The sequence below is a fragment of the Octodon degus genome, unplaced genomic scaffold, assembly GCF_000260255.1.
Source record: "Octodon degus isolate 3935 unplaced genomic scaffold, OctDeg1.0 scaffold00053, whole genome shotgun sequence".
Lineage (NCBI taxonomy): Eukaryota > Metazoa > Chordata > Mammalia > Rodentia > Octodontidae > Octodon > Octodon degus.
This window is the reverse complement of record NW_004524629.1, coordinates 12,362,244-12,388,054: the sequence shown is the minus strand read 5'-3', so window position 1 is coordinate 12,388,054 and position 25,811 is coordinate 12,362,244. Positions and strand designations below refer to the sequence as shown.

The following is a 25,811-nucleotide window of genomic DNA, read 5'->3' as shown; positions in this document are numbered from 1 at the left end:
AATCAGACTCATAGTGATCCTCCTGTTTTCAGCCTCTCAAGTGCTGGGATTTAGGTGCAGGTGACCATGTCCAGTCTCAGTTGCCATCTCAGTGTGCCCCGGGGGTGGGGCCAGCATGGCACACCAGGGATCAAACCCTGGTCCCTGCACCTCCCTAAGCAGGTACTTTAATAAGCTAAGGTATTGGGCCGGCCCTAGGGTCTCCTCAATTTCTTAACTGCACAGGCGGGGCTTATGATCCTTCTACTTCAGCCTCCCAGAGTGCTGAGATTACAAGCGTGGGCCACCACACCCTGATCTGTACACTTTTAATTAATGATGAATTGAGACTGTTAAATGCAAAGCACTCTACAAGGCATGAAAGGAGATTCAAACTATTGTTAGTTAGAGGTCAGGAATTTCTCTGGAGAATAAAAGCAGCTGAAGGCAGCTTCAAGAGAATTGCTGGACTCTCAGTAGACAGAAGCCATGGAATCAAAGGCTAAAGGTATATTTCTGCATTCATTCCTTCTTTCCCTCATCTAGAAAATACTGTGATAAATGGAAGCCTTGCGAGTTTTTTTTTTTTTTTTTTTAGAAATCAGTGAGAAATAAGGGCGGATTTGCTCTTGAAATAGAACATAGACCTAGCTTACTGTGACAATACAGCTTCCTTTGAATGTCTGTGCCTACAAATAAAATATAGGGATGAGAGTAGTCACTACTTTCCAAATTCTCTCCATCTTTTAGTCCACAAAAATGATACAGAATATTACACTAGGATGTAAAGTAGCACTCCTGAGGACGGTGCGAGCCAGGGAGCCCAAGCAGCTCCACACGCTCTGCCTTGGCAATGTGAGAAGGATGTGCAGTCAGTGCACACACAAGGTGGAGTAGGAAGAGAGAGCAGGTTCCAGCCCCAAATCCAGGGTGAGCAGAGGGAGGAGGCGTGGCGGTCCCACTTCGCGCCTAGTATTCAATTCTGCTCCAGTAGAACATGGTACCCAGGAGAACCCAAAACTAGAATAATAATAAAAGGGAAAAAACAAAAATAGATTTAAAAAATTTTAAGAAACATCTTTTACTTGGAAAAAAAAATGAGGTTAGGTTCATTCAGGCTTAGGTGACCCTGCCTTTTTTAAGAGTAGTCTTTTCCTGAGCAATGTCTTATGGGCAGATGTGACACCAAGTCTTTCTGTTCTAAAGTATCACTTATAACCTGCCACTCTGGGTCAGTTTCCTTGTTCCCCACTTTTCCACCCTAACTCCCATCTCAGGTTCCCTGACTTCTGAGGTGGAACTTCTCACTTCTGGTCGAGGCTATACCCTATTCCTACCCTAGAGAAGTTTTTTCCTCTTGCCATCAGGTCTACTTAGCCTCTAGTACATTTCAGTTTCTAGTAGGTACCATTTAGAGCTGGATTTCTAGTATCAAACCTCTCCTCCCAAGGGACAGCTGGTCTGGAACAGCCGCCCTCGCAGGGTGTCACAGAAGGCAGCATGTCTGACTCAGTCAAGGAGTTGGGTTACGTGGGCTTAGTATCAGACCTCCCACCTACTTTCAGGGATTTAGCTTTTGTGAGCCTCATTCCTGCATTTGTAAAATAAACAGAACATCTTATCTACCTCCCTCTGACAGAGGAATGAGTGAGATAATAAAATAAAACAATAGCAATAATGGGACCTAAGGCTTATTAGGGGACCTGGTATCCATCAGGCACTCTTGTTGCTAAAACCTTTGGGATAGCCCAAGGCATGGAAGGTCTCAGCCAAGTCACGGAGTACACAGGGGCTGGGTTCTAAGCCAGGGATTAAGCCTTATAGTTGATTTCATCAGGCCCTACAGGAAAGCAGCAGGTAATGGGACATGCTAGGCCATCTTCTTAAACACCATTCCTTGTAAGATGAGAGACTGGGGGCTACCTGTGGAGCTACATTGGTGGGGATTTCATATGAAAACAATTTGACATGATATCTTACCCAGGGAGGAACTGGGGTACCTTTCATTCATTCAACAAATTATTGAGTACCTACTCAACATCAGTGAATATGATTTTTCAGTGTTGCATAAATTAATCCATCAACATTTAGAAGATCTGAATAGTACAGTGGACCAGCAGTCTCCCAAATAGCCAATTCATGATATTACTGAATTATGCATGGATAAAAGATTTAGGTAAAGTTTAAGACTAACCAGTGTAATGTATTTTAATGCAGCAAAGTACAAAAAGTTCACTAATATACTTTCAGATTCCATTTTACAACTGATTTTAAGAAACGTGGGGAGTTTGGCCTAGTATCAGGATATTCACAGTTATCCTGCTTTTGCAACTATGCATCACTGTGAAGGATCTATTTTCTTCCAACTTGGTTACATATTACAGCAGATTGAATGAAGGAGTCAGTACAGAGATCCAGCTGCCTTCTACTAAGCCAGAATTGGATGAGATTTGAAACACTGCCAGTTTCCTCATGTTTTGTTTTATAAAATTGTTCTTTTTACCACCAAAAATATGTTGTTTGTGTTAATTTATCATAGAATTATTTTTAAATGAATTAATAAATATTTTACCTGTGACTTTGTTAATTTCCAATGAGTGTAAATATCAATAGATATTGGTCATAGAGACAAAAGCTTTTTGGAATCCTTAATGTATTTTGAGAGTGTCAAGGAGTTCTAACATTAAGAGTTTGAGACTGCTAACCAAATGCAAGGACTTTTAGTCCTGACAGCAAATAATCTGGAATAATCTGGAGAGGAAAAAGGAAGCCTAGGACCTGCCTCACCTCAACTGACCAGAATCTCAGAAACTGAGAACTTTTAAAAAAGCTCCTCTCTGGGATTTTAATGTGCAGCCAGGACTCAGAAGCACAGCCCTGGTCTCTTGTTTTCTGTACATTAGGTAAAGGGGGCCGTCGGGAAAGATGAACTAGCAGAGCAGCTTGTAGGGAGGAGCTATGCAGGTTCCTGCTGGCCAGAAGCCCTGTCGGGAGGTGTTTGAGACCTGATGTCCCGAGTTGATGAGATCTAGAGCATTAGGCTGCAATCACTAAGAAGTCCAGGTGAGGGAGGAGGCTGTCTAGCCCCCTAAAGCTGAGTGCCCCCAGGCAGTCTGTATAAAGATAGGTACTGTATATCTTTTTCCTGATAGGGAATTAACTACCTCACGCCTCAAAAAACGCCACTGTTGTTGTTCAGGGGCCAGAATTTTCCTGAGTAGCATTCCACTGCAAGATTTCTGTGTCTAGATCTTCTAGTGTGATTGTGATGACCGTGGTAATCTTAGAGTCAGCCCCTTGAGCAATAAAATGTGTGCAGGGCACTACTCACAGTCCAGCAGAGAATGGCAAACCCAAACCAGGCGACGCCCCAAGCATGGCGGTTCATCGGTCCAGAGATCAGTTCATAGCAGCCCTGGGGGAGGGGTGATCCATGGTGGTGGGAGAGGAACCAGGAAAAAAGAGGCGAGAGATGAGTGAGAGAACAGGTTCTTACTGGAATCAGTAACCCAGAGTCCGGTTTCACAACAGCCTATTGTCATGTCCCTGTGGGGAGGCAGCTGCTAGAAGTGTCTTGGTAAGGGAGCAGAAATAATGCTGTTGAATAATTACTCTATGTTCCTCTTATCTTTGTATTTATCACTCTTTTTTTTTTTTTTTTTTTTGTACCAGGGATCAAATTCAGAACCTTGTTCTTGGTAGGCAGGTGCTTATGCTGCTGAGCAATTTCCCTGGCCCCAACATTTTTCATATTAAACATTTTGACAGTATACTTTTTTAAAAAATTATATATTTTTTCCTTCCCAAAAGGTTTTATTGATGACTTGAAGGCAGAGTTGTATTTAAAATCTGGTTTAAGTAAAAATGCTTCTGGTGCATGAAAACCAGAGGACTTCCGTTGCCATTTGAAGATAATCATTAACAGAACTCCTACCCTATGCTCCTTCAATTCTCCTTTCACATTGTATTTCAACATATCCTTATTGGATTCCAGTAAGAACTTAAAAAGCCATGGTGTGTATGCAAAAGGGTGATTAAATTTTGTCTGCTCATTCATATCTGTCGTAACCCAGTAAGTATTTACAGGTGGCATACTCTGACTCAGTTGCTATGCAGAATCCTGCAGTGATGTCCGTGAGGCTAGAGCGGCCACCCAAGTGACCACCCCTGGGCCCCTGGGATCACAGGGTATGTTTCAGAAATGTGATCCAGGCCTGACCCCATGAACCATGAGCTCCAGAGGCAAATGGTTGAGATTTGCTAGCAAATGCAAGCCAATGCCGGTGAATGTCCCAGGGCACCCATGAAACTTAAGCTCTGCCCAACGGCTATGGTGGCCATTGGAGAGTCTCTCCTTGATGATTCTTCTTGTTCTTTGTACATGCTCTGTTTTTGCTGTTCTATTACTTGTCCCTTTTCTCCTTTTTCATTACATTTCCATTTACCTAAATACCCAAATTTAAAAACCTCAGAATTATCCTTAAGTTTTTATCCCTTCTCTAACATCCAACACTTAACCAAATCCTTTTTGGACCATTTAAAAATATATCCCAAATCCAAACCCTTCTTGTCATTCCCTAGTACCACCTGGCCCCCCTTGCAGTGAGGGCCTCACTACAGAATTACTGCAATAGCCTCCTGGTTTCCCAGAAGCCTGACTCCGCTCAGGATCTATCCTTGTCCTCTAGCCATCCTCCATTCACTCTCGTCTCTCCAGACTCATCTCTTCTGATGCTACTCCAGAGAGTCAGGAATGTGCCCTCTGCCCACAGGGCCAGGGCCTTCGTCATCACCACTTCCTTTGTTTAGACCCATGCCCCTTATCTTCGGTGTCTTGTTTCCTTCCTTACTTCAGAACTTTGTAAATATCATCTCAGTGAAGCCTTTCCTGACAACTGTAGCAATAATATCCTTTCCCTATCATAATCTGCATATGTTAATCTGTTTTATTTCTGCTCATGGCATCCATTGCTGCCTGGGATTATCATGTCATTGTGGTAACATGTTTATTATCTGTCTCCCACACTAGCAACTGCCACTAGGGCAGGGATTTCATCTTGTTGATGGTTGAATCTTCAGAGCCTAGAGCAATAGGCTGGCACAAGTATATACCTAGTAAACATTTACATGATGAATGGGATGTGATATTATGTAATGACGACAACAGAGAATCATCTGTAACACAATTGATGGTTCACAGTTCTATCCTGAAAATCTTGGGAAATGATTTTATCTATCTATCTATCTATCTATCTATCTATCTATCTATCTATCTATCTATCACAAGACAGAAATAGGTTTGCCTTCATTATCATTCATCTGTTGATGGGTATGAAGGCTTCTTTTGTCTCTTCTAGAGAGGAGATAATGATCTGTACTTATGACAGTTCAATAAAACTTATTTCGACACCCAGTTCTTTTCTTAAAATTTATTTTAATTTTTAAGTTTTTGGTACAGAGTCTTCTTTGCAGCTTGGACTTGTACAGACTCTCTTGTCTCACCGCATCCCCCAGTGCTGGGATTACAGGTATGTGCCACCCCCCTCCCCAACTGTACTTGGGATTGAACTTGGGGCCTTGCACTTGCCAGGCAGGTGCTTATACTGCCAAGCTACCTCCCCCGCCGCCACACCCCGTTCTGATGTTGAAATACTGAGAACAGTGTACCAGTCATAGGAGAGATAGCTATAGTTCATACTGTGATTAGAAGCAGCACATTCATTTGTATAGCAGCTTAAATGTAACTTATGAAAAAAATGTCAGCACAGTGTTGTGGAGCTAAATGAGATTTGGTCTGGACACAGCAGCAGTCACTGTCATTCCATGTCCCTTTCTGGACTACTGTGTACATCCTAGCCTCAGACCCTGCCAGGTGGAGCAAGTCCATTTGCAGCGCAGCGCCTGTCCCTCTACATGTGCAGTTTATGTCACTTACTCAAATTAATCAGTAGTGTGCTAGGCTTCCTCAAGGGGTCACTCCAGGTGGGACGTGTGTCCAACGTCAGCTGAGGATGATGGCAGGTGTGTGCGAGCTCTCATGGGGGGATTCTGGGGGCTCTTACCAAGTGTTTAGTAGTGTGCAGCCTGCTTTGGAGCCAGACTGCTTGGGTTTCAATCAGGACTACACTTTACCAGTTATACGTCCTTCGAAAAGCTATCAATCACTGTCTCCTTTCTCAGTTCCTCACCTGTAAAATAGGGCTCATACAGATGTCAACTTTTGAGCATGAAAGGCGTTAGTGTGTGGATGGCCCCTGGAACAGTGCCTGGCCCTTGATAAGAACTTAATAAATATTTCATGATTATTGTCATATCATTTTCATCAGCCTGGAAACCCTTGTTCAAAATCCACCTATATGTAAACCATCTTTTAAAAATTGTTTATTTACTCATTTAGACTGTGTTTCATTTTTTTGTCCTTGCTTATAATTTTATCTTTACTTTTTTTTTTTAGTTTCTTTTGTATTAGCATGTGTTTGTGATGTGTACTAATTACATGCATCTTGGGAAACTAGTACATGTACGTCCTGTATCTCAATCAGTTTTACCTCCTGTTCTCGTCCCTGTCCTCTTTCTCCTCTCATTCTTAGACCCCTGCAGACTTCATACACTTTCTAAGCCATTTTTGACTCACACCACACCAACCTCATATTTTGTTAAGACCAGCCAGTATTACCACTGACTAAGGAATGTGGTTATACAACTATCACCTTTACCCAGAGCAGTTGCCCTTCTTTATTTATTTTTTCCTTCCTTTGGAACTATCAGGACGCTCTTTTTTATATTATAGCCCCCAATTTACAGTTCACAGAGATAAAGCTCATATTTAATGGAAATATGCTTTAGAATGTCAACTCTAGGCATTATACAAAGTGTCTTAATTTATACAGAGTTGTACTTTGCTCTATTATCTTCTGTTGATTTTATTAAAATGTAAATTTGCCCATATCAGCTATAGTTTAGCATTCACATTTTAATAACAGGAAAGAAAAGAATTAACACAAGATTTAGGAAAAAAGATCCAGACTCCTTGATGAAAGATTATTACTTATAGTACATTGTCATTTTCTCTCATAAAGTGCAGAAGAACCCTCTGGCAGATCTTGAGAGCGGAGAGAACTCACCTGATTGTGGTAATAACCAGGCACTCCCAGCTTGCAAGCCTCCAGGTTCAGTGGTTCTTTGAGGTTGTTCATAACACAGCACTGCCGAGGCCAGGGATAGTCTGCATCGTTGTTCTCAGCCCGGAAGGCAGATGTGTATTTCTGCCAGTCAGATGGACCATTTACGCCACAGCAATGGTCCTGTCAGTGATAGAAACAAAATTCCCCTTCACGGTCCTTTCTAGAGCTATCAGTGTAACAACTCAGATTTTATAGAAGAAAGGAAAGATGGAAAGTATACCACATCTGATGTTTAAAAAGTTCCCCCAACCAGAGCTGGAGATACCTCAAAGTTCACCAAATATTTTTAATTTATTGCTTTCTTAGCCATTAATAAATTCCATAGCGCCTCACATGTTATATACATTCTTTAAACCTCATTTTCCTTACTGTAAAGTGGGATACAGTTCCTATTTCACAGAGTTTTGGGAAGAATGAGTGAAATAATATATTTAATGTATTGAGTCCTGTATTAGTCCACTTTCCCATCACTGGAACAAAATCCCTGACACTAGCAACTAAAAGAGGAAAGGTTATTTTGACTCATGGTTTTCAGAGGATGCAGTCCATTGATGTCTGGCTCCAAGGCCAAAGGGCCTGGCACCCCATAATGATAGGAAGCAGAGAGATAAGGAAGGAAGGCTTGGAATAAGAACACCCCTTCTGGGTTGTGCTGTAGTGGCCAGCTCCAACCAGCACAGTTAGGTCTGAATTTATCAGTGGGTTAATGAGGGTAGCTCCCTTGGGATCCAAGGTGCTATTTGTCTTGCAAAAGCCCTACCTCTGAACACATAAGACTTGGGGGGTAGTTAGGTACAAAATGGTTCATAGTAACCCTTAAAAATGTTTACTATTATTAATACTCCTTTTTTTTTCAGTACTGAGAATTGAGACCACTCTTATTTTACTAAGTCACCAAGTTACCCAGGCTAGGCTCAAACTTGCAAGCTACCTGCATCAGCCTCCTGTATTGCCGGGATTACAAGCTTGCCTTTCTATGCTCAGTATAATACCAATATCTTGATAAAATAATACAAGAAATATACTTATTACATTATATATGAGAAAATTTAAAAGCAGAACATCAAACATTTTAGTGATGACACAATTATGAGTATTTCTTGTTTTACTTTTCTATATTTTAAGCATTTTCTAGAGTAATTGTGAATTATTTTTATTTTTTTATTTTTATTTTTTAATTTTAGGGAAGAGTCTACAGGGTGTTAGGGTCTCACTACTAGATCGGACTCATAGTGATCCGCATGTTTACAGCCTCCCAGGAGCTGGGATTACAGGCGTGCACCACCACACCCAGTCTCAATTGCCGTCTCAGTGTACCCCGGGGGTGAGGCCAGCACAGCAGGTCTGGCATTGAACCCCCAGCCCCTGTACCTGCTATCTGTTGAGCTACTTGGCCGGCCCTTGTGTTGTTTTTATATTATAAGAAAACAAACTATAAAAATGTAAAAACATAATGGCACTTGTTTGTGCCTCTATATGGAAAAGGCAAATAAACTGTCCCATAACCAAGATCCTTATGCTCTGAGTAGAATTGAAGATAGAAGATAAAACAATTCATTCTTATTACACATTCTGCTTAAATGTTTTAAGGGAAGAAATTAAAACTATGGAGATCTCTCATCTTTTAGAAAAAATGTATTCAAACAAACTTAATGATAAAAACTATCTTTAAACGATGCCCACTTTTGCCATTGGATAGTAGAAAATACCTAACTAGATGCATTCTGGTAGAAAATACTTTTGTTTGAGCCAGGCTTATTTCAAACTAGCATTTAAATGGTCCACAAAAGAGTACAGGGTCCAGAATTGAGCTTTATAGCTGTCCAACGTTCAGAGTTTGGGAAAGGATATAAAATCCAATCAAAGAAGAAAAGGTGGGTAGTGTGACAAATGGTGATGGGACTGCAAATAAGGTAAGGACAGAAACTTTACTATGGTATTTGGCAGGATGCAGTAAATGCTAAGTGCGCTAAGGATCATTTTAGTAAAGTGCTGGGATAAGAAGCCAATTGTAGTTGGATGGAAGCAGCTGAGTGGTATAACACTGAATAGCAAGTGTAGGTGTCTCTTTTGAGATTTTCCATGAAATATAATAGTGGAACAGACTAGTGGGTGAGTGTTGGAAAGAGTGTTTTGCAAAGGTGTAGGACTGAAGCTGTTGTTGCATGCTGATGTGAGGAGAAATGAACGAGGGAGATCAGAGCAGGCAAGCTTGCTGGAGCAAAGCAGAGAGAAGGCAAGGACTTGTAGAAAAGAGAGTGCACTTGTCATAACAAGAGAAGAGCAGTACAAGAGTGTAGATAAATATAGATGGACAGATGTGAGAGAGTGGCAATATGAAATAGTGGCAAGTGAATTTTCTGGAAAAAAGTCCTAAGATATATACAGTACCCATTTAAACTTCGTGGTCATAAATTTAAATTTCAATTAGCATGGTTGTGTGCCTTTTCCCAGCAATGTTCAGCTCTTAGGTTGCCTGTCTGTGAAGAGTGGGTCAAAAGTTGTCAGTATTTCTTAAATACTAATGAGGAAAGACAGATATTAGGGAGCAAAGAATATGAAAAAGCTGATAGAAAGTGAAAAAAATGAAGGTTCTAATGGTGTGAATGTTAATCCTGAATTGTTAACTTCATTGGTTAAGAAAGGCCTAGTAGTCAGCCTGATAGCTCAGCAGACTAAAACACCTACTTGGGCAGAGCATAGTGGCAAGGGCTCGGTCCCCAGAGTGCTGTGTGGGCCCTGGCCCTGCCCCTGTCCCCCAGGTTGCCTGAGATGTCGATTGAGACTGGGCGTGGTGGGGCAAACCTGTAATCCCAGCTCTTGGGAGACTGTAAACAGGCGGATCACTATGAGTCTGATCTATGTAATGAGACCCTGTAGATCCTGTATTCCCCCTGTACTAAATGCATTAAAAAACAAAACAACAACAAGAAAAAAAGATGGCATTCTTTCTGGGGCTGGGGAGATAGCTCAGTAGAATACACAAGCTCAGGGTCCTGAGTTCAATTCCCAGAACCACAAAAAAATAAATAAATAAAAATAAAAAATAAAAACAAAAGAAATGCTTAGTAAAGTATATTGGCAGTGCAGGGTGAATTTTGGAAGTGTGGCCTTGGGTATTATATCTGGCCCCTCACCCTTTGCTCTCTGGCACTGACCTGCTCTGTCCTGGCTGCCATGAACTAGGCAGCTTGGCTCCATCACACCCTTTCTGCTATGATATTTCTGACTTGAGGCCTCCTGAACATAAACTGAATCTCCTGAAACCATGAGCTAAATGAAACCCATCCTCCTATAACTTTTGGTTGCTAGGTATTGGGTTTCAGTGATGGAAAAGCAAGTTATTACAGATCATTAATATTGAGAGTAAAATCAGTGTTGTTATTGTACCTGGCTATGTGGTTTAGAAGCTTTCAAAGCTGACTTGTTGGAAGAATTTGGAAAGGTTTGTTGACAAGAAAATCCCTAGAAGGGCCTGCCAAATAGCTCAGTGGATTAAAGCACCTGCAAGCAGGCACAGGGGCCAGGGGTTCGATCCCCATACCTGCCCTGCTGGCCTCAGGGTGAATTGAGACTGGGCATGGTGGTGCATGCCTGTAATCCCAACTCTTGGGAGGCTGTAAACAGGTAGATCACTATGAGTCTGGTCTAGTAGTGGGACCAAGAACACCCTGTAGAAAAAAAAAAAAAAAAAAAAAAAAAAAAAAGAGAGAGAGAGAGAGAGAGAGAGAGAGAAAGAAAAAGAAAACCCTTAGAATGTTGTAAAATAGAGCCTAATGAATACTTTGGGTTGTTGCTCAGAAGACTAAAATGTTCATAGGGATGGGAACAATGGAAGCCAGGCTCAAGAAGTTTTAGCTGGGAACAAACACTCTCTTGGCATTTGGACCAGAGGTCATGCATGTTACAGTCTCACAGAAAATTTGTCTGTTTTTCCCATGCCTGAGACACTGTAGCAGTTTGAGATTAAGGGCAGTGAATTAATCTGGTGGAGGGAATTTCAAGACAGCCCAATATTTGTGGAGTGGTATGGTACTCTTGGCTGCTATTAGCCAGATTTATAGTGAGAATTGGGGGCCAAAAGTAGAGCAGATTTTGAAAACTTAATTTTTGCTCAGAAAGACTCACGTGTAAAGTTGAGGCCAAAGGAGGTATAGCTGCTAAAGAGATTAGCACCATTAAAAAGAAAGCCTTGTATAGGGACAAGATATGCTTGGATAGGGACAAGAGGAATGAAGGCATCTCTGGATTTAGCAAGGACCTACCCATTTCAGACTCTAGAGTCCAAAAGTATTTATCTATTTATTTATTGCAGAACTGGGGATTGAACTCAGGCTCTTGCGCTTGCCAGGTAAGCGCTTATTCTACTGAGCTATCTTCCTGACCCAGAGTCCAAAAGTATTAACATTCCATTTGAGAAGAGAATACCTAGAACCACTACTAGAGGTGGATTACCTAGAAAATTGGTACCCTTGGATTCACTTCATTGCATTCAGCTATCCAAGAAGTCAGAGGCCACTTTAGCCGTAGTCTATAGGGGCCTGATTATTGCCTCTGCTGACAATAAACTGCAACATTATCCCTGTGATGATGGGCTGGCATGCAAAATGCAAGAGGTGTGGTCAGGAAGTCTCCATTCAGATTTCAAAGGAAAGACCTGGCAGACCAAAAAGGAGCCCCTGAGGAGGGAGTGTGTGAAACTGTGGAAATGAAGCCAAAAGTACAACGGAGATGCCAGGAACATGAGTTATCTACCAAGGATAGCTGCAGCCTGACAGTGGAACTAGCCCTAGAGAGGGTCTATAAGGGCTGCAAGGCCATCAGGATAGGGGTGCCCAGACCCTACAGAAACCACATCTTACCACTGTGTCCCCTGGACATTGGACATTGAGGGCTATGTGAGTTAATGTCTGCCTTGCTGAGTTTAGGTCTTGCTGTAGTCTAATTATTTTCTATCTCCCATTTCTTGCTTTTTTCATTGGTAATATTTACCTTATGCCATTGTACCTTGAGATTGTATAACCTGATTTTGATGTTCATATTGGTTGATAGCTAAGACTTTGCTTTGAGTCTCAGAAAAAACTTGGACTTGGACTTTAAAAAAGTTCTGGAACTGTTGACTTTGAGGAAGGGATTATTGCATTTCCAGTTGTATGTAGGATAGTTTTATTATGATAGGTGGAATTATGAGCTTGCTGTTACCTTTATTTGGTAATTAAGCTTGGTCAAAGGTGATGTGTTTAGGTGTGAAGTTGACAAGTGTTGAATTGTGGCTTTTAATCTTGGTTTATCAACTTCACTAGATTATGAAATACCTAATAGATAAAGAAAGCATGTTTTTGGATATCTCTGGGTAGATCATCAGGTATGAACTTCAGGGCCTCACCTCTTCCTCTCCGACACTGTTTTCTGCTCTGTGTTTGCTGCTATGAACTCAACATTGTTACATTTTTTAACCATGGCATTTCTGCTTTGGAGCCAGCTGACCATGTACTGAATCTCCCAAAACTATGAGCTAAATTAAATCTTTTTCCTTTCTGTTTTGGGTGTCAGGTATTCCGTCTCAGCAATGGAAAGCTAATACAAAGTAAAAGTTATTGCAGTAGTGATATTAGAGGCTATGAAAGAAATTACAGAAGGTAGTGGTCAGAGAGTGGGGTTTTCTTAGGTAGTACAGTTGGTGGTGACAATGCATATGACTGTGGAAGAGAGTGACTGAGATGGGGCAGAGGAGACTATATTTGGAAAGGAGTAGGATGCAGAATCGAGAGAACAGATATTTTTTGAGTCATCTCTGTGGATGCTGAAGCCTCATCCTAGGTGGAATGATGGGCATGTCAGAGTGGACAGTGAATAAGATAGTTGAAATTCCTAATGAAGATAGAAGAATAACTGGTTGGAGGGTAACTGATAAGTAATCATAATAAGAAGGGATAATGGGCAACACACATTGATGACATGAACTTTAAGTATCTGAAAGAAGAAGAAACAAAGGGAGGAAATGCAGCAGAGTGGTTGCCATGTGGAGCCAGAGGGCATCTAGCCACTTTGCTCATCCCATGGTACATGAGCTATGCAACAAAATAACAGGGTGAGACAATCAGTGTCACTAAGAGATAACCAGCATTCTTGAAAAGCTGAAGTAGAGTCCAGGCTATCAGATGAGTTTGCTGATGACAAACTGAGAAATTGGTGTGGTGTCAGAGAAAGGGAGTGGGGACCAGTGAGGAGTTGGGTTATATCAGGGATTACTAGAGGAAACCAGCTTATGCACACAGGGCTACAGAGGAGCAATGCTTAGGAGGACTTAGATGTCTGATGACTTTTGAGGTAAGCTTGGATAAATGGCATGATTGACAGTTAGAAAAAGTTGAGTGATTAAATCAAGTCATATCCTCTGGGCCTTAGCAGAACTAGTTCACAACAGATAGAAAAAATTCCACAAAAGGTAAGGCAGGCAGCAATTGCTATTTGAGTTCACTGTGGGGGCAGAGAAACTATTTTTCATTTAATATAAATATGACTTGAGTTCTACGAGGCTGAATGTATGATTAATCTCAGTTTCTTGACAATGCTAGTAGTGCCATAAATGTAAGCTAATCAACATCATTGCTTGCAATAAAATAAAGATAGAAGGGCCCTACTGGGTCATGTATATAACATCCCCAGTATCCCTCAGTAAATAAGAGGCATGTATGACTTTGCCTGTAACAAATCTCTGAAGGAAATCCCCCTGGTGGCATTGACTTCACGCCCAGCCACAACCCCTGAGTGCCAGTTTCTGTGTGACCAGGTCTTTCCCAGGACCCAAGGCCTTACCTGCAGCATGAGCCTGTCCCAGGTTTTGGTGACACCATTGTTTTTCCATTGATCATCGTTGGTTGGAGGGCTGTTGTTCTGGTACCTCACCAGCATCTGCTTCAGGAAGAGGTTGGGTGTGAACTACATGGGGGACAGGTGACACAGGAGGGAGAATTAGCACTTAACAACGCAGAAAGAGAAAGTATTTTTTTCTCCTTGTATTGCTACTGAACATTCCCTTGGAACAAAATGATATTCAGAGGCACCAACTACCATGCAGTTGACTGAGGCTGCTCTTTGGGTTGCCTGAAAGTCCCCATGTTGGGAGGTGACTGACGTCTTCAAAGAAATCACTTCAAGATGAAGATACTGTGGGATGGCATGGGCTGGGGCAGTGGTAGGGAAGCTTTTAGAGCTTTCAATGATCCCAACAGCCTGCTGTGGCACATGTGCCATGGATTCCCACCACTGGGCGAGGGTGACAGCGAAAGGAAGATAAAAAGATACTGAGCTGACAGTGAGTGTGGGATGCAGTGAAAGGTGGACCATCCCACAGGAGAGCCAGCGGCCACGCACAGCGATGATGAGAATGGGGATCTCCAGTGTGGCCCTGGGAATTAGGCTGCCTGCCTTCAAATTTCTTGCTCTTTCAGTTGCCAGCTGTGTATCTTTGGACAGCTTACTTTAAATTGCTGTCTCATTTTTTTCATTTATAAAATGACAAGTGATACTGCCTATTTCTTAAGGTTATGAGCATTAAGTACAATTATATGTGTATTATTAATGCACATATCAGCATGCATTGCACATAGTACGGGCTTAATACACATCAGTTATGATATTGTTATGATAATGGTGATTCCTGTTATCAGTTTTGCTTTATGCATTCTGGGAGCGTACTCACAAAGTCTCGTTGCGTTGCCGCTGTGATACAAGACGCCACTTCAAAGCCATATACTATAAACATCAGAATGAAATACTGGAAAGGAAACAAAAAAAAGGCATTACATTTATCCCCCAAAGAAAGATTTCCCCAAATAATAATTGCTATACTTTTCAACACATTTATCTAAGTACAGCCATTCAGCCATTCACGTAATTACTCCATAGACCATCTTTGACCAGCTGCTTGAAATGGAGCTCAGTGCAGGGAGTTGGGAATAAGGCTTGGTGTTGGTCAGCTTAATTCCTTGCCTTTCTTCAGAGCACAAATGGCCATTGAGTACACAGCTCTTTTATCTGGTGTTCTGAATTTTTGTTTTAACTGTGGAAACGAGGTGTGTGTGTGTGTGTGTGTGTGTGTGTGTGTGTGTGTGCACAATAGCATGTTCAGGGGCATGCTGGAGAGTCTTACAGTACCATCCAAGAGGCAGAGCCTTCTAAATCTCCTCTGACTGCAAGATATTTTCTTTACCATTTGCTGAATATTTAGAATCACAGAGGTCAGAAAAAAGATCACTGTTTGACACCCAGTGTCCCGCACCAGCACCCAGTCTCAACAGAGCAGAGCCCGCGGACCCTGCCACGCAGCATTTCACTGCCTCCTCCTCTCACACTCGCTCCAGTGACGCAGGCTCAGGAGCGTGAGATGGAGCCGAGGGCGTGCAGGAGTAGTGTAGATGTAGACGTCGTGTGCTCACGAAGCGCCTCCACATCACACTTGCCCCTGATTCTAGCTGGAAAATAGCGGAATAGCAAATGGCCTCCGATTCTGGGTGGCGACCGCTGGCAAGAGCTCCGTCTGCCTTCCTCAGCTCTGCACATGTGCTTCTCTTCCTCGTGTCCTTCTTGGGAAGGGGCTCTGCGGTCAGAATCACGGAGGGAGAGCAGAAAATGCTGTCTTCCCGCTTAGGCTATGTGAAGCTCCGGGCAGGACCCTCTTCTTTCTGCCTTCACTACCTGGCCAGAGCAGAGCCCTTGCTGTAGGCTCAGGAGATCTTCAGAGACCCCGTAACAGTTTTTCCTGCGTTGGCTGCTGCCTTACTTGTCAGGAACTTTGCTGACTTCACTTACAGAGCTTCACTTAGCGGTGCTCTGGAAGCCGGCGAGGCACAGGGTGCAGATATTTCTCCTTCAGCTGCCAGGAGGGGGGTGCTGACACCTTCACTCCCAGCTCAGTTTTCCAGGCTGTGTCAAGCAGACACAGGGCTGGCTCAAAGCAATGCTGGGGTGCAGGGAAGGCTGTCTGTGAGAACGTCTGCCTCTGTTGCACTGCATGCCTTCCCCACACTCCACATGTGGGTACATTTGCCCTAGAACTAATGACACAAGCAAACACACAATGCAAATGTTCTGCATTCCAGGGTTCAAAGACAATGGTTAGATCAAAGGAGAAGTAAACCGACAAGCCCTTGAAGTTACTGGACTTGTTCTGTAGAAGTGGTTCTCAGGTCCCGCAGCACTTGGGTAGGAGAGCTATTTCAGGGGTAGAGGGTACGTGTGTATGTGTGTAATTGCAATGTGAGAAACGCTGCTCTGGAGGACAGCAGGAAATAGAGGGCTAGACCCAATACAAAGGCTTCTCTTCACGCTGCCTGCACGCTGCACATGTGCAAAAGCAAGGCCTGAGGTGGCCGTGTTGTGGGACCAGAGTTAGAGCCACACAGGCAGGCGAGCTGCGAGGGGAAGGCGCACTCACAGTGGTGTGTGTCTAGATCCCTGGCATTCCCAAAGCAGAGAAAAGGACCTTTGGGAAGTGCAGGCCACTACAAAACCCATCAGCCTCAAGCTTAAACATCTGCCAAAGGTCTCGTGCTTTTTAAAAAAATTAAATTAAATTAATTAATTATTATTATTATTTTTTTATTTTTGGCAGAACCAGGGATTGAACTTAGGCCCTTGTGCTTGCCAGGGAAGCACTTATTCCACTGAACCATCTCCCCGGCCCCTAATGCTTTTATTTTTTTAACGTTCATGCCTACTTTTTTTTTTTTTGCCATAATTTTATTGATAAACAAATAGCAATGAGACAGTTTCAAATCAAATCAGTAGGACAGTTTCAATAATTAACACACTGCATACATTCTTCTTAGTGGTTAATTGCTGTACAAGATGCAGACTCGACATCCTATTTACAAACACCATTAGAACAAATCACCTGAACTGCATAGTGAGACCCAATCTCCAAATAAAATACAAATTAAAAAAAAAGTAGGACCTACTATGCAGTTCAGGTTGGCCTTGAGCTCACTTTGTAGTCCAGGCTGGCCTCAAACTCACAATGATCCTCTTGTCTCAGCCTCCCAAGTGCTGGGATTACAGACATGCACCACCATGTCTGTCTCTACTTTGTATTTTGTCTCCTAATGTAGCAATGCCTGATTAATATTGAAATGATACTTTTATAGTTTTGAGACAGTCTTACTATGTATTTCAGGCTGGCCTTGAACTCATTATGTAGCCCAGAGTGGTTTCGAATTCATGGACATGCTCCTCCTGCTTCCGCCTCTCTAGTGCTAGGATTACAGATGTGTGCTACTATACCTAGTTAAATTAATATCTTAAAGTACTTATTAGTGAGGAAAAAATTCAATAAATGAGTTCCCCCATGTCTTTTCTTTGGCCTGTGTAACATCAGCCGGAGGAGCTTAGATCTGGAAAGTTCTCAATAATGCCATCTCTGGGTATCAGCCCTTTGGCTTCACCATATGAAAACCTTGTGGACTCACAATAGTGGAAGACATCTGTGCTTCCAAATGACAATCTGTCTTACTACGGGAGTCTCCTTCCTCCCTCCTTCTGTGTCTGGATCTCTCTGTATGCATCTACTTCCCCTGAAGCTACAGCACTGCACTCTGTGACGAAGCAGTAATACATGAAAACTGGTGCTGGGAAGAAGTAGCCTCCAAGCGCTGTAAATCCTCACCGCCAGGAGAAGTTTCCTGCTGGACTTCATGATCCCTACGATGGCTAGGACAGACAGGCAGAAGAGGCAGATGCCCACGAACATGCCGATCCAGGCGGCCGCGTAGATGTCATCATTGTTGGTGGCTTCAAGCAGAGGATAGAGACTGTGTTGGTCAGATACAAAGAAAATGCACTCTGCAGTCAGGGCAATGCCGCACATCTGGGAGAAAGTCAAGAACAGGTGGTGTCAGGTGGGTGGCCTGCAGCATAGCATGGGTGGGAAGTGGCGATGGGTGGGTGAGAGAGATGGTCTCCCTCCCCAGAGCAGGCTGCGTGCAAGGACAAGCTCCTCATTCCCAGGGAATCAGGCAGTTATTTTCATCCTGTAACTTTCTTCTGGGACACCTTCTATGTGTCTCCCTATCTTACTATTTAGGGGAAAAAATCTAGGCAATTTCAGACCACCCATAAATTTTGAGGGGCATGAACTACTTAGATGGTGACGTCTCCTATGAGGTTCTCTCCCCTCCCAGTCCTGCCCTTCCTTTCTCTTCATCCCATTCCTGGATTATAATATTGGAAGTGGCTCTGGTTATAGTTATCAGTGAGCGCTGGAGGTTTGGGGTCATTATCTCCCCAGTGTCCATGAATGAAGCAGCCCTGAAGGGTGACAGATTTATCCAAAGTCACAGAGAGAGTCAGGACGAGCTGGGCAGAGGTTGGCTCTCTTCATTTTCAAATAAGTGCTTTCTCTGCATGTCTCCCATGCCCATAACAGCTTGGCTCCTGAGCCACCCTCACCCCCTGGGTCTGGCCTCTGAATGTAAGAACAAGAAGATGTAGGTTTCTTCCTTGTTAACTTGAATCTCAGAGCATTTAAATCAAACCAAGGTAAATCAGCAAGAAGTGCTGAAGTGTATGTGGATGCAGTGTGTGTTTGTGTGTGTGTGTGTGTGTGTGTGTGTGTGTGTGTGTATGTGCAGCAGACACGTGTGAACACAGACCATGGTAGACACAACTCCTTTTAGATGCTTATGTTTTAAAGTTGGAAGGGAAATTTCTACTACTTTGCATCATGGGCTTCTGACATATTATTCAGTTATATATGATTATTTATATAGTTAAATCATAGTGAGCATATTTACTATCACCTCTCTTAGAGGGAGGAAAACACAGGGAACTAGAAGCTGTATCATACTTGCCTTGAAGCTCTCACTTATTATTTAATCCCAAAGCATGCTAATGGGAAGAGCAAAATGATCTGAAAAATTCTTAATACTTACACCAACAATCACATGTCCAAAAATCAGCAGGCCTTGGAAGCAGTGAACCGTGGAATCGTCTTTAGCCATCTTCAGAATTTCTCGCAAGCTGAAGATGCAGTTGAGGAGATTATACTTTCATGGGAAAAATATTGCCATAATTTCCCTAATATGACTAAACCAAGTCACTGTATATTGCCTTTTGGTGTCCCAAAGCATTCAAATCAAGGTCATATAATCTTTCAATAAGGAAACAAATTTGATTACTAAGGTCAGTCATTGCAGTAGCTTTATAAAGAAGAAAAAGAAAAAAAGCCTTCCAGAGTGGTCAGCACCTCTCAGGAGTTCTTTAAGGTCTGTTGCATGTAGGATGCTGACATCTAAGATGATGGCTGAGGCCCTGCCAGAGCAACAAGGACATGAAGAATAGAGCTGGGGCTGGGGAGATAGCTTGGTGGTCTAAGCGCCTGTCTGGCAAGAGCAAGGACCCAGGTTTGGTCCCTGGCACTGCATGCCATGCCAGCCACTGAAAACAGGCAAATGCCTATAATCCCAGTGCTGGGGAGGCTGAGACATGAGAATCACTATGAGACTGAGCTGCATAGTGAGACTCTATACCAAATCAATCAACCAATCAATCAAAAAAAAAGTATAGAGCTGAGGTTCTAGTGGCTGGATGTGGCTGATGGTCACAAAAGTTCTCGATATAGACCCTGGCCAGGGCAAACTGAAGCCCAAAGGTTAAGCTTACAGAGTTCGTGGTTGCCAACCCTGGCCACAGAGAGAACAAATACATATATTTTCTCTGTTTAGAAGACTGTCTTACAAAGGTGACCAACTTCAGCCTCCTTTCTTTACTCGCTTCTCCAGGTTCTTGCCTGCTTGGCCCACTGAAGCTACACCACTCTGCATATTTCCCCCATTCCAGAGTTGCAGCTGTACTCTTCCAGGAAGCCTGTCTCAGTGTATCATAAAGCTGGAGCTCTCCCTCCTGCTCTCGGGGCTGGAATTCTTGAAAGTAAAAGATGTCATGTGAAGTCAAAGGCAAGGTGAGTGTTTTACAGCTGCTTCTTGGTCACTTGTAGTTGAGGCTAGGTTGATTTTTGGCGAATCCCCCAAAGAGCCACAGCAGTCAACAGAGACCCAGATGTAAGCTTCCTGCAGCTCTGGTCTGGTCTCATCTTGCTGCAGTGTGCTCTAATGTGGAGCATTCTGAATGTGGTATCAAAGGCCAGTGCTCAAGTCCTAGCCTTGCTGTCTTTACTGTGTTCCTCTGGGGTGGCTGTGGGCATGAGGAGCTATGCTGCTACGAGCATAAGTCATCTGGGGCACAATGGATGCACTCGGACCCTGTCCTGCTGATTGGAATAAATGGAACACACAAGCTTCATATTGCATAATTTCTCTTTTACAAAGAGCCCAAAGTATAAGCAAAGAGCAAAATAATGGATGGATAACAGGAATCAGGAAGATAGATGTCTTACAAACAGGAAAGAGGTCTAGAGATGGAGGGGAGGGGAAGGGAAAGGGAAATGACAAGAATTAAGATGTATTATGTTGTACGTGTACTGATTCCCTGTGGTCAATGTATTCACTATGTACTGCAAACATTCACTAATGAAAAATTTCATTTTAAAACATGAACAATCTACTTCCTCATACATAAAGTGAATAGAACACAACCTGTTTGATGGGATTGTTGTGATCACCACATGAGATACAGAAAGTAGACGTGACTGGCAACCAGAAAGTTTGTGTACAGACACCAAATGTTACTAATAATAGCCAATGGGTGCTTAAGAAGAGCAGGGTGTTGGGTTACAGTTCTGCTTAGAGGCCCTTGGGGCACGGGATAGAGGTTCTCAGGGTGACCGCTCTGGCTACTGCTCCCTCTCCTCCTGTCTACTGTCTCTTTGTTCCCTGCCTGGGGACTGCTCTGCCAGCAGTATCTGCAGGCCTTGCACAGAGTACCCATTTGTACTTCTAGGTTGAATTAATGGACAGAACTTTTTCTCTGTGAAAAGAGAAAGTGCTTCCTAGTTGAGCTGAGGTGTGGCCAGAGACGGTACAGAGCTGTGTGGTCCTGGAGGAGAGCCCTCTGCAACATTCTGATCCACATTCTTGAACAGCCAGCTTCTGCCTGGGGATTCGTCTTTCTGGCTTTGGTCTGTGCTCCAGACTTTGAAGGGATACAGAGATACCCTCTGAGACTTTCCCCTCTGCTTTTGTATGTGCATGCAACACATGTAAATTCTGGGTTTTTTTTTTTTTTTGGTCCCTTTCTCCTCCCTCAACCCTTCAGAATTTGGTCAGTCCTACAAGATTTGGTCAGCCTCAAACATTTCATTCTTCTGGTCAGTGAAAGAGAGGCTGGATAACCCAAGGGACACTGCCAGTCAAGCAGAAGACCCAGTACTATTATGGACTACTGGACTCTTTTAGAATATTTTGCTGAGTTAACACACCTATAATATTCAAATGATATAACAAAACAGAAAAGGGTATACAGATGAATGTCCATTTTGTATCTGTGTTTTCAAAATGGTTAGGATAGATATATAGTTACATTCTCTTAATGAATAGAGGGATTTGTTCTAATAGTGTTTGTAAATAGGATATCATGTCTGCATCTTGTACAGCAAATAACCACTAGGAAGAGAGTATGCAATGTGTTAATTATTGAAACTGTACTACCGATTTGATTTGAAACTGTCTCATTGCTATTTGTCTCTCAATAAAATTATGAGAAAAAATAAAAAAGATAAAGCAACAAAACAAAACAAAATGAAACAAACAAACAAACAAACAAACAAACAAAAACAAAGTTCCAAGGCCTGAGGTGTATTCAGGACAGTACTGGCTCCTTCCCAGACCTCAGCTCCCCTGGAGCATCTTCTGTTGGGGTCCCTTCTTCCACTGCCACCTATTGAGCTCTGCCAGCTTCTGATGCTCAACTGAAAAATCTCTTCTTTCCAATAGCCCTTGTCTAGAATTAACCTTCCTTCCTTAGGACTCTTCTCCTCCCAATTTGAGCAAGTATTTCTCTAGGGGAGCTAAAGCCATATCCTATTTGGAAGACACACTGTTTGGCTTTTTTTCCTCTGCTATTAGCCTCTGCCACCATTAACCTGGCCTGGTACTTCATTACCTCTATTCTTTACCCAAATTAGTTTAAAGTGATTGCAAACCAACAAAAGAATAGATTTGTCTATAGTTAAAAAGCCACCATGACAAAAGAATTGTATTTCTAAAATTTTAATGTTTATTAGTATATGGTGAAGAATTGTATTTAAAAAGAAAAATGATAAATTTTAAGATGGAGTGTCATGCCCATGAGTCAATGAGTACATTCTGGGAGTCTTTGTCTTACTCGGAAGATATGTAATTAGGGAGGAATTAAGGCATCATTTATGTTGGAGTCATTTTGGACCATATGTTCATCTGTGGCATGAAAGGACATCAGCTCTGGCTGGTGGGAGAAACGAGGAGGGGAGGAGAGGAGAGGGAGAGTGGGAGGATCTGTATTTGGGCCCCTCCTTTAACTACTGGCCTTGCCTTGGGTAGAGACTGACTCTTAGTGATGCCTTACATTTTCCTCCCTGCCTTTCTTTAAGCCCACAGTACTAGGGATTGTTCAAATGCAAGTTCTTCTGAAATTGTTTTTTGTTGCTGCTGTGTAGAGCTAGCTTTGCCTGGCTGGACTGGAAAGGGAACAAGCAGGATGAGGAGAACTTAAAAAATGAGAGCAGGCTGCCTGCCTAGAGCAAAGAAGTGGCTGTCCACGTCAGGAATCACACTGCTGCAGATTCATGTGGGCAGCTCACCCTAAATGCTTTCCATGTGAGCCCCACCTTGTGGAAAAATCTTCCACCACGGCGATGTGCTCGGATTGCTCAACACCTTGGGAGTTTCTCTGCTTTGACAAGTGCAGATTTTTTTAAAGGCTAGAGCGATTTACTCCTTGCTTTTTTCCTCCCTTGTGCATTCATTCAGTTTGTTTTCTTATAAAAATTACTCACGTCCAGAACATTGATGTTTCCAGACACACTCAATAGGTCTCAAAACAATTACTCACTAAACAAACCACTTTTCAAGGCAGAAGAAAGAAGCAGCAAGACTCCCCCACCAAGCGTGAGATCACCTCAAGTTCATTACCCCTTATCTTTACCCAAGTTATTTTTTTTTTTTACTTAGAGAACACACCTACACCTCAAACTCTACTCATGCTAGAAAAATCTGAATTAACAAGAACAAAAGAATAAATGGGAGAGGGAGAAAGGAGAAGCATATTACGTTGTTCTCTTAGCTCTGAGCCTCAAGCTGAGGATGAGGGCAGACAGTTGCATGAGTTAGGGTATACAGATGGGCGTGGAGATTTCAGGTCAGACAATTGATGTCAGCTGAAGTTTAGGGTGCGATGAGTCCTTGATTATGATGAACAGAGAGCTTGCTCCCATGGCCGTGACACCCACAGACCACAGTCCTCATCAGTTTTATCTATTTATTTGTTTATTTTTTCTTTAAAACTCTCTAAGTGCACAGACCAATATGGTAACTAGTACATGATGTTATTTAAAATCAAATGAATTCAAGTTAGTAAAAGCCAAAATCCAGTTCTTTAGCCATTCTAGCCACATTCCAGGTCCCTTCCACCTATATGCGGTAGGCAGGGGTCATGTTCAGGTAGAACATTTCCAGTGTCACAGGAAATTCTGTAACATATGTTGCTCTAGGTTTCCTGTGATGACCACAGTCACCCACCACTTGAAATCATGGGCCAAGTGTGCAGTGGCCTGGGTGTTCACATGTGTGGCAGTGCCAGTGGGGAGCATGGCTCTGGGCAGGAATTGGTGGGGACCCCGGGGGAGCTTAGATCAGGGCACCTCCTTGTGCTGCTGTGGTCTCTGTCCTAGAGAAGCAGTGGCACCCAGCAGGTTTGTGAGTGGCCTACAGGGCCATCAGGCCCAGATTCCAGAGCAGGTTATAGCAGTCCAGAGCTCACGGGTGTTTGCTCTGCTACTCTGCATAAAGACGGACAAATTTGAGTGACTTGTAGGAAAACAGATGCACCTCGAGAACAGACTGCCAAGTGAAATACATCAGACACGCAGGCTTAACTGTCGCATGGTTTCTCTTAAAGGAAAAGCCCAAAGTATAAATAAGAAGCAAAATAAAAAATAAAAGGAAACAGGGAGACAGATGTTTTGTCAAATGGGAAGGAGAGAAGAGATGAGGGGAGATGAGAGGAGCAGAGGGGGGTGAAAACAACCTGAGATGTGGTATGTGCATGGTCAAGTGCCTCCGAAGAAGGTGGCCAGTACGTCCTGCAAGCATGTGCTGATGAAAAATGCACTGAGAGAAAGAACGAGAGCAGAGAGATAAAAAGGACTGACAGTTCATCTGTTTTTCTTGACTAAACAGTCTCCAAGTTCTGCTTTGTATTTAAACATCTGAGTCTTCCCAGATAGATTTTTTTAAAAGATGAATTGATTTTAAACTTATTACAGCAGAAAGAGAAACAGTGTAAGCATGAAGTGAAACAGAAAATTATCTCCTTATTGGGAGGTTAATCAAGAGAAAAATCTATTTCCTTAAAAACTTTGAAAACTACAGAATCAATTACATGTAAGTGAAGTATGTACTAAAAAACCCAAATAAGTTCTTTCTGTTGTGCTTGTCACCTCTGTTGAGGCAATAAATGGTCATAAACATCGTTATCAGTTTGAAAAAAAACATTACAATCAGCACAAATTCTTAAATACCTTAAAAATCTTTAAAGCTATCTAGAAGTAAGGTTTTAGGTCTACAAACATAAACAAAAATATAGTTATAAATAGCTTTAGCATGATTAGAAACTTAATCTTTTGTTTAAAACAGAACAAAAATATGTTAGGACCTGTGGATCATAGGGAATCAACTAATTGGTGAAGAGGAAAAATAAGCCACGTGAGAAAAACACTGTGTGAAGCGAATTTGTTGTCTTTCTTCGCCTGGCACATTTATTACGCAAAGCTGTGGAGAAGAGCCACGAGTGAATCGCTCCACTATCCGACTATGACTTGCCAAGACCAAGTGATTTCTGACAAGATCGGGAAGATTTCGCTCTCCTAGGCTAAAGGACAGATGATTAAGAAAGAACATGACCATTCCCTTACACTTTCTGGTGTTTTTCAAAATCCACATTTAGGAAGTCAGGGGTCTGTCAAGGTGTCTATCCATCTGCTATTTAATTAGGGGCACAGGGAGCTTCCCCAGGATTCTTGGGTATTTCCTGGTCTTCCTGTAGAGGAAATTTTAAGGTTGGCATCAGTACACCTAGCCCTCCCAGAAGTTTAATCTCAGTTCTGAGTACCAGACAACAATATCAAAGGTTCTAAGAAAACAATTTGTATAGGTCAGAATAAGGTCAAGCAGAGCAATCACGACATTCCAAATTATAAGGAGTTACAAATTCTGTTATCAGCCCCCCTTTTCCACTCAGCCTCCTAGCTTCACTCCTGGGAAAGCAACTCAAACTTCAAACACTAGGCCTGCCTCCTTGTGCATGAAATCAGTCTACTCACAGCTGTTGCTGCCTTGTCGCCTCTTCTTCCTTCTGGTGGTGCACCAGCCCACTCTGCAGCCCTCACCAGCCCAAGGTGATTTTCTGCCCTGCAACAATTTCCTGAGCTTCTGTCCAGAGGCGAGTGGTCTGTGATTGGGAGGAGGCACCTCACATGGGCTGAGCCCGGTGCTGTCT

General features: G+C 42.7%; 1 protein-coding gene across 1 annotated transcript; it reads right to left on the bottom strand.

The window, feature by feature from the left end:
- Window positions 1–110: 110 nt before the first annotated feature.
- On the bottom strand, window positions 111–25,811 carry Upk1b (uroplakin 1B). The gene is made up of 8 exons (XM_004633320.2): window positions 25,636–25,811; window positions 19,094–19,181; window positions 17,830–18,030; window positions 14,869–14,943; window positions 13,983–14,105; window positions 7,104–7,283; window positions 3,311–3,394; window positions 111–999 (listed from the first exon to the last, which is right to left on the bottom strand). Exons 2-8 carry the CDS (start codon window positions 19,160–19,162, stop codon window positions 949–951), a joined length of 783 nt encoding a protein of 260 aa, XP_004633377.1. The 5' UTR covers window positions 19,163–19,181; window positions 25,636–25,811; the 3' UTR covers window positions 111–948.

What these genes read in the sequence shown, in the direction of transcription:
- Upk1b (XM_004633320.2), bottom strand. Translation starts at nt 19,162, where the DNA reads ATGGCTAAAGACGATTCCACGGTTCACTGCTTCCAAGGCCTGCTGATT. An exon ending in CGGCAACGCAACGAGACTTT is followed by an intron (nt 14,106 to 14,868) that starts GTGAGTACGCTC and finishes TCCCCCATGTAG; the next exon opens with TTCACACCCAACCTCTTCCT. An exon ending in CTGGTTATTACCACAATCAG is followed by an intron (nt 3,395 to 7,103) that starts GTGAGTTCTCTC and finishes CCCCTCCCCCAG; the next exon opens with GGCTGCTATGAACTGATCTC.